General features: G+C 47.4%; 1 protein-coding gene across 1 annotated transcript in view; it reads right to left on the reverse strand.

Annotated features, from left to right (window-relative positions):
• The window catches only part of MINDY4 (MINDY lysine 48 deubiquitinase 4), a 113,510-nt gene that overhangs the window by 102,731 nt on the left and 1,133 nt on the right, over window positions 1-9,646 (reverse strand). Inside the window, exon 2 of the mRNA XM_056519427.1 lies at window positions 9,138-9,505. Within this exon, the coding sequence (XP_056375402.1) occupies window positions 9,138-9,505 (368 nt within the window). The remainder of the gene's footprint in view (window positions 1-9,137; window positions 9,506-9,646) is intronic.

Genomic DNA, 9,646 nt, shown 5'->3' on the forward strand with positions numbered 1-9,646 from the left:
GATAGATAGATAGATATGAGATAGATAGATAGATAGATATGAGATAGATAGATAGATATCTAGGAAGGATGCCGCAGCACACGAAAGGTTCAAAAGTGTAAACAGTGGTTTATTCCATGATAATACAAGTTAGCAACGTTTCTGCTGCCAATGCAGCCTTTGTCAAGCCTTGCATTGGCAGCAGAAACGTTGCTAACTTGTATTATCATGGAATAAACCACTGTTTACACTTTTGAACCTTTCGTGTGCTGCGGCATCCTTCCTAGATGTCTGAATTGCCTTGACCGGGGCTCCACTCGCTGCTTGCACCGCTATCATATCATTGTGGGACGTGCTGCTCTACCTTTTCCTGTGCTGTAGATAGATAGATAGATATGAGATATATAGATAGATATGAGATAGATAGATATGAGATAGATAGATATGAGATAGATAGATAGATATGAGATAGATAGATAGATAGATAGGTAGATATGAGATAGATAGATAGATAGATATGAGATAGATAGATAGATAGATATGAGATAGATAGATAGATAGGTAGATATGAGATAGATAGATAGATAGATATGAGATAGATAGATAGATAGATAGGTAGATATGAGATAGATAGATATGAGATAGATAGATATGAGATACATAGAAAGATATGAGATAGATAGATAGATAGATATGAGATAGATAGATAGATATGAGATAGATAGATAGATATGAGAGAGATAGATAGATAGATAGATAGATATGAGATATATATAGATAGATATGAGATAGATAGATAGATATGAGATATATATAGATAGATATGAGATAGATAGATATGAGATAGATAGATATGAGATAGATAGATACGCACTGCATATCACTGTATGACTGGGCAGAGGAAGTCATATCAGCTGCCATACCCTCCATCACCCAGCTTTCCCAGGATCAGACATAACGTACAGGGACTGAGTAGCCCGGCCATACAGGATGATTGTACACGGACCCCGCTGGGTTATTGTTCCTCCTATATAATGTTTACATCCTGTAGATCTTTCCAGACATTTCAAGGAAGTTATAAACTCCATCCAAAGATGTGAATTGTTCCTGAGCCCCGGCGGACCCTCCTCGCCGACCTCTCCTTCCCTATATATGCCATAAATGTTTCCTGAAGGAAGCGGCCAGAGAACAGAATGTTCCCCGCATCAGTGCCGCTCTCCAGAGATGGCGAACGATCGCCGCGCTATTTTAGGACAGAGACAAGGCTTGTTACTCTGAGCAGAGGACAGAGCAAGGAATTGTGGGTAATGGGGTAGAAGCGCTGGAGCCTGTCCACTAGACCGTCCAATAGGTTTAAGGTTCTGTACAAGAAAACCTAATGGATGCCGCCCCTATACCGCCATATAGGAGACTACATGCACGACACAGGCCTGACAAGAAGGTCGTATGTGCTAACGCCCCCCGCAGTGTGGTCACTGCCATAACAAGGTCCCAAAATCCAATATACAATTCCGTTCACTGATGGTAAGCAGAGGGTTTGAAATCACAGAATAGGTAAATCCAGCTGCCATACACTGAATACATTTACTCCCAAGATAAAAAGGACCATAAAGGGGACCTCAAATAACAAAAATCACAGATGCACAAAATTACCTTTTAGGACAGAAAACATCACGTTTAATTAATTACATTAAAAAGGAACCAATAACCAAATAAAATAACCCAAACAATATGTGACGTGCAAAATGTAACATAAGTGCATATAATGGAGGGGATCGGGGTCGGTTGTTCCAGATATTGAGTTGTTGGTATTGCAGGGTGAAGGAGATGGTGCCCACCCTAGAGTACTGAGCCCCCCTCACTGACCCTGCCTTTTGAGAGACCCATCTCCTTAAAGGGGTACTCCTCTGCAGCTCGTGACATAATAGCCCACCCCCTCAAGACGTCACGCCCCACCCACTCAAAGCAAACTACTGATGTGACCCTGAGGCCCGGACCCCATAGCCCTGTAATGTGACCTCAGAGGCCCGGACCCTATAGCCCTGTAATGTGACCTCAGAGGCCCGGACCCTATAGCCCTGTAACGTGACCTCAGAGGCCCGGACCCCATAGCCCTGTAATGTGACCTCAGAGGCCCGGACCCTATAGCCCTGTAATGTGACCTCAGAGGCCCGGACCCCATAGCCCTGTAATGTGACCTCAGAGGCCCGGACCCCATAGCCCTGTAATGTGACCTCAGAGGCCCGGACCCTATAGCCCTGTAACGTGACCTCAGAGGCCCAGACCCCATAGCCCTGTAATGTGACCTCAGAGGCCCTGACCCCATAGCCCTGTAATGTGACCTCAGAGGCCTGGACCCCATAGCCCTGTAATGTGACCTCAGAGGCCCGGACCCCATAGCCCTCTAATGTGACCTCAGAGGCCCTGACCCCATAGCCCTGTAATGTGACCTCAGAGGCCTAGACCCTATAGCCCTGTAATATGACCTCAGAGGCCCGGACCCCATAGCCCTGTAATGTGACCTCAGAGGCCCGGACCCCATAGCCCTGTAATGTGACCTCAGAGGCCCGGACCCCATAGCCCTGTAATGTGACCTCAGAGGCCCGGACCCCATAGCCCTGTAATGTGACCTCAGAGGCCCGGACCCCATAGCCCTGTAATGTGACCTCAGAGGCCCGGACCCCATAGCCCTGTAATGTGACCTCAGAGGCCCGGACCCCATAGCCCTGTAATGTGACCTCAGAGGCCCGGACCCCATAGCTCTGTAATGTGACCTCAGAGGCTCGGACCCCATAGCCTTGTAATGTGACCTCAGAGGCCCGGACCCTATAGCCTTGTGATGTGACCTCAGAGGCCTGGACCCCATAGCCCTCTAATGTGACCTCAGAGGCCCGGACCCCATAGCCCTGTAATGTGACCTCAGAGGCCCGGACCCCATAGCCCTGTAATGTGACCTCAGAGGCCCGGACCCCATAGCCCTGTAATGTGACCTCAGAGGCCCGGACCCCATAGCCCTGTAATGTGACCTCAGAGGCCCGGACCCCATAGCCCTGTAATGTGACCTCAGAGGCCCGGACCCCATAGCCCTGTAATGTGACCTCAGAGGCCCGGACCCCATAGCCCTCTAATGTGACCTCAGAGGCCCGGTCCCCATAGCCCTGTAATGTGACCTCAGAGGCCCGGACCCTATAGCCCTGTAATGTGACCTCAGAGGCCCGGACCCCATAGCCCTGTAATGTGACCTCAGAGGCCCGGACCCCATAGCCCTGTAATGTGACCTCAGAGGCCCGGACCCCATAGCCCTGTAATGTGACCTCAGAGGCCCGGACCCCATAGCCCTGTAATGTGACCTCAGAGGCCCGGACCCCATAGCCCTGTAATGTGACCTCAGAGGCCCGGACCCCATAGCCCTGTAATGTGACCTCAGAGGCCCGGACCCCATAGCCTTGTGATGTGACCTCAGAGGCCCGGACCCCATAGCCCTGTAACGTGACCTCAGAGGCCCGGACCCCATAGCCTTGTGATGTGACCTCAGAGGCCCGGACCCAACAGACACTTCTATTGCTAAACTACAACTCCCAGCATGCTTGGTTGTCCGGACATGCTGAGAGTTGTTGTCTTGCACAGTCAGAGGCTCCCTGGTTGGGGTACACTGCTGTAGTCTTTGAAGGTGAACAGTCGCATAGGATGATGGGGATCGTAGTATCTTAGGAGTGGATGGTATGGCGGTGCGGTTCTTGTGACTATAGGGGTGAGCCGGTAGCAGAGGTTCTGGATGAGGATGCTGGCCGCACTATTCTTCCTCCGCTTCCTGTCTGCCAACACACGGGGGCCCCGGAATCTGCGCTGGAAACACATGGCTGGGCTTTATGAGGGCTGAGCGGCCCGGGAGGATGTCAGGCTGGCACAGAGCGAGGAGGAAGGCAGGGAAGTAGTAAACGCGCAGAGTCTTCGCTTTACGCTCTTCCCGGGTTATTTCAGGATTCGCTCCAGACCATTCCCATTATTGGATGCAAAATTTCTATTTTTTTTTCCACCGCACAGCTGACAAATCCCCCAGCGCAGCCTTCACCCGGCATCATGTATCCAGATCGCCGCTCTCCCACAATGCACTGCTTCTCCCTCTATAGCATCCTGGTTTATGAATAGAACACCAGAACGGACAGTGAAGACTGACACACATAGAAAGAAAGACAGTGGGATGGAACTGCAGTGTTTCCCAACCAGTGAGCCTCCAGCTGTTGCAAAACTACAACTCCCAGCATGCCCAGACTTGTGGCTAAAATACAGATTCAGAAACGCTTCCTTACTACAATAATGCAATGTGTCCCAAACAGTGAGACTCCAGCTGTTGCAAAAAGAGATGAGCGAACTTACAGTGAATTCGATTCGTCACGAACTTCTCGGCTCGGCAGTTGACTTATCCTGCATAAATTAGTTTAGCTTTCAGGTGCTTCGGTGGTCTGGAAATGGTGGATACAGTCCTAGGAAAGAGTCTCCTAGGAATGTATCCACCTTTTCCAGCCCATCGGAGCACCGGAAAGCTGAACTAATTTATGCAGGAAAAGGTTTTTTTTTTCTCTCTTTTTTATTTATTTATTTAATTTTAAATCAACTGGTGCAGGAGATTTGTAAATTACTTCTATTAAAAAATCTTTACCCTTCCAGTACTTTTTAGCAGCTGTATGCTACAGAGGAAATTATTTTCTTTTTTAATTTCTTTTTTGTCTTGTCCACAGTGCTCTCTGCTGACACCTCTGTCCGTGTCAAGAACTGTCCAGAGCAGGAGAGGTTTGCTATGGGGATTTTCTCCTGCTCTGGACAGTTCCTGACATGGACAGAGGTGTCAGCAGAGAGCACTGTGGACAAGACATAAAAAAAAGAAATTCAAAAAGAAAAGAATTTCCTCTGCAGCATACAGCTGCTAAAAAGTACTGGAAGGATTACGATTTTTTTAATAGAAGTCAATTACAAATCTGTTTAACTTTTTGGCACCAGTTGATTTAAAAATAAAAATAAATGTTTTTTCACTGGAGTGCCCCTTTAGGTTAGTGTTTTCCAAACAGTGTGCCTCCAGCTGTTGCAAAACTACAACTCCCAGCATGCCCCTATACATTCCACCAGATGGAAGGATCCCTTTAGAGCAGTGTTTTCCAAGCGGTGTGTCTCCAGCTGTTGCAAAACGAAAACTCCCGGCATGCCCGGACAGCCTTCGGCTGTCCGGGCATGCTGGGAGTTGTAGTTTTGCAACAGCTGGAGACACATCGCTTGGAAAACACTGCTCTAAAGAGTTCAAAAGATCAGCCACAGGTCACCCAGAGCATAATGGGAGTTGTAGTTTTGTACAGACAGAGGTTGGAGAACACTGATCTAAGAGATTGAAAGGATCGGCCGGAGGCTGCCTGAACATGATAGGAGTTGTAGTAACAACAATTAGAGAGCCAGCAGTTGTAAAACACAAAACATAGAGATCAGCTAGAGGCATGCTGGGAGTTGTAGTTAGTTTTGCAACAGATACAGAGTGTTAGATTGGGAAATACAAGTCTAAGATATTAGGATCCGCCACAAGCTACCAAGGGCATGATGGGAGTTCTAGTTCCTCAACAGCTACAGGATGGAGAACAATGCACTAAAGGCCGGGTGACCACCAATATGGCCGCCCTCCGGCTCACACAGTCTGATACATTAAACACACCTTGTTATACATGATCTATACCAGTGGTCTTCAAACTGTGGCCCTCCAGATGTTGCAAAATTACAATTCCCAGCATGCTGGGAGTTGTAGTTTTGCAACATCTGGAGGGCCACAGTTTGAAGACCGCTGATCTATACTAATGTGGTTATAGAGAGAGTTCTACTAATATAGGAGCTAATGGCGGCCATACAGGTTGTCATCCAGCTTTCTCAGGATTTCATTCTAATGTATTTAGGGTGAGATGTGAGCGGCGGTGGTACAGAGCTCCTGAGCGGCTGCCAGTCTGTGTGGGTGGACGCGAGACAGTAATAACTTCTGGATTAGACGGGAATCCTCACTGAAAACTGCGCGACCGCGAGGATCAGAACCAGAGCACAGCGGAAAAAACTGCAATACTAACCGTCCGCGGTCTGAGAAAGCACTAGAGACATTCCTGAGCGGGACGCGGGCGAGAAAAATACAAATATAACATCAAAAAGGCTACACAAGCCCGATACCGGGCACCAGAACAGCGCCCTCTACAGTTATACACAGTGCAGAAAGAAGGCACAGTCACATCCATTAAAGGGGCACTCCAACATTTAAAAAAAAGGGGATAAGGGTCTGATCTAAGAGGGTACAGAGGATAAGGGTCTCATCTCAGGGGTCCACAGGATAAGGGTCTCATCTCATGGGGTCCACAGGATAAGGGTCTCATCTCAGGGGTCCACAGGATAAGGGTCTCATCTCAGGGGTCCACAGGATAAGGGTCTCATCTCAGGGGTCCACAGGATAAGGGTCTCATCTCAGGGGTCCACAGGATAAGGGTCTCATCTCAGGGGTCCACAGGATAAGGGTCTCATCTCAGGGGTCCACAGGATAAGGGTCTCATCTCAGGGGTCCACAGGATAAGGGTCTCATCTCAGGGGTCCACAGGACAAGGGTCTCATCTCAGGGGTCCACAGGATAAGGGTCTCATCTCAGGGGGTCCACAGGATAAGGGTCTCATCTCAGGGGGTCCACAGGATAAGGGTCTCATCTCAGGGGGTCCACAGGATAAGGGTCTCATCTCAGGGGGTCCACAGAATAAGGGTCTCATCTCAGGGGGTCCACAGGATAAGGGTCTCATCTCAGGGGTCCACAGGATAAGGGACTAATCTTAGGGGGTCCACAGGATAAGGGTCTCATCTCAGGGGTCCACAAGATAAGGGACTCATCTCAGGGGGTCCACAGGATAAGGGTCTCATCTCAGGGGGTCCACAGGATAAGGGTCTCATCTCAGGGGTCCACAGGATAAGGGACTAATCTCAGGGGGTCCACAGGATAAGGGTCTCATCTCAGGGGGTCCACAGGATAAGGGTCTCATCTCAGGGGTCCACAGGATAAGGGTCTCATCTCAGGGGGTCCACTGGATAAGGGTCTCATCTCAGGGGGTCCACAGGATAAGGGTCTCATCTCAGGGGGTCCACAGGATAAGGGTCTCATTTCAGGATAAGGGTCTCATCTCAGGGGTCCACAGGATAAGGGTCTCATCTCAGGGGTCCACAGGATAAGGGTCTCATCTCAGGGGTCCACAGGATAAGGGTCTCATCTCATGGGGTCCACAGGATAAGGGTCTCATCTCAGGGGGTCCACAGGTTAAGGGATAAGGGCCTCATCTCAGGGGGAAGATCACAAGGGTTCTCAGACGTCAGACCCCCCCCCCCCCCTTGCAACCGGACACTTATCCGCAATCCTGTTGGCCCCCCTGAGATGAGACACTTTCAATTTAAAATGTTGGAATACCCCTTTAACTAGGGTGAGATCACTATATACAGAAGTATACAGCTACTACTAAATTCAATGATAAATCTGCAGTATACACAGCTGGATCCCCTGCAGATTTTCTGTCAGGTCCTAACAATACTATCAAGCTGCTACTTAGAAGTGTCTGGGTTGTTTTCTATTGAAATCTATGGAAAATCCCAATACTGGTAGTAAGAAATAATGCATCTCGTGGACAGATCAGCCCGTTACCTATAGTAGTGTTCAGCCCTATGATACAGTAAAGCCTCATGTAACATGCTCATTAGTCACAAAATTCCCCCAATTCTGACTGGAATCATTGGAAAAGCTGCAAACATCTTCAGGTTACATCACATATTTTATATAAACTGCTATTATACAGAAACATTAGGATGTGCTGCCCCCTGGTGTCTGAATGTACAACTACAGCTTTGCAGTAATATGCTCTGAAATGTGAAGGAGATCGAACATAAAATAAGACCCACACATGGTTAATATATGTCCCCAGGTATTGTATCTGCTGCAGATTTCATGCAAATAGCTTAACACAGAATAAAATCAGCAGCATATACAGTGTGTGTGAAAATTCCCTAAAACAGATTGTACATGATGTGCAAAACTTAATGTGCAGTACTTACCCGAATATACAAGCAAGAGGCGACACCTAGTGGCCATTTATGAAAATAGTCACTGAGTATATACATTCCATTACTTCTCCTGTACTGATCCTGAGTTATATCCTGTATTATACTCCAGAGCTGTACTCACTATTCTGCTGGTGAGATCACTGTGTACATACATTACATTACTTATCCTGAACTGATCCTGAGTTATATCCTGTATTATACCCCAGAGCTGTACTCACTATTCTGCTGGTGAGGTCACTGTGTACATACATTACATTACTTATCCTGTACTGATCCTGAGTTATATCCTGTATTATACTCCAGAGCTGTACTCACTATTCTGCTGGTGAGGTCACTGTGTACATACATTACATTACTTATCCTGTACTGATCCTGAGTTATATCCTGTATTATACTCCAGAGCTGTACTCACTATTCTGCTGGTGAGGTCACTGTGTACATACATTACATTACTTATCCTGTACTGATCCTGAGTTATATCCTGTATTATACTCCATAGCTGTACTCACTATTCTGCTGGTGAGGTCACTGTGTACATACATTACATTACTTATCCTGTACTGATCCTGAGTTATATCCTGTATTATACTCCAGAGCTGCACTCACTATTCTGCTGGTGAGATCACTGTGTACATACATTACATTACTTATCCTGTACTGATCCTGAGTTATATCCTGTATTATACTCCAGAGCTGCACTCACTATTCTGCTGGTGAGGTCACTGTGTACATATATTACATTACTTATCCTGTACTGATCCTGAGTTATATCCTGTATTATACTCCAGAGCTGTACTCACTATTCTGCTGGTGAGATCACTGTGTACATACATTACATTACTTATCCTGTACTGATCCTGAGTTATATCCTGTATTATACTCCAGAGCTGTACTCGCTATTCTGCTGGTGAGATCACTGTGTATATACATTACATTACTTATCCTGTACTGATCCTGAGTTATATCCTGTATTATACTCCAGAGCTGCACTCACTATTCTTCTGGAGGAGTCGCTGTACACATAGTGTATAGTATATACCCGATGCACCCACCTACTGGAGGTAGATAAATCTTCTCTCTTCTTTGGCTTTTGAGGTTTCTCCTGTTCTGTCCCTAAGGAGAGTTTCATCCTGAAGTCTCTGTAGGGGTCGGCTGTGCTCTCTGCTCCCTCCTCCGCAGAGCTGTGCTGTTGCTTAGTAATGGAAGTGAGTGAGGGGCTCCTGGGTGCAGAGTTATTGGAAGAGGTGACCAATAATTTGGCAGAAAATTCTTTGCCCAGTTGCAGTGCAGAGTTTGGGGGGCTGTTTGTGGGGGGCTCCCCGGTCTTTCCTAGTCGGCCATTAGTCAGGGGATCGTCTTTAACTGGGACTGACGGATAAGTTGCAGAAGGACGTCTCTGACCCCGTTTCTTCAGTAAATCCTATGGAAACAATGATATTGTAAAGAACGGGTGTTAAACTTGCAGCCCTCCAGCTGTTTCAAAACTACAAATCCCAGCAAGCCCGGACAGCCAACGGCTGGGAGTTGTAGTTTTGCAATTTGGGGATAAGTCCTGGAAAAC

This window comes from Hyla sarda, chromosome 5, assembly GCF_029499605.1.
Source record: "Hyla sarda isolate aHylSar1 chromosome 5, aHylSar1.hap1, whole genome shotgun sequence".
Classification (NCBI taxonomy): Eukaryota; Metazoa; Chordata; class Amphibia; order Anura; family Hylidae; genus Hyla; species Hyla sarda.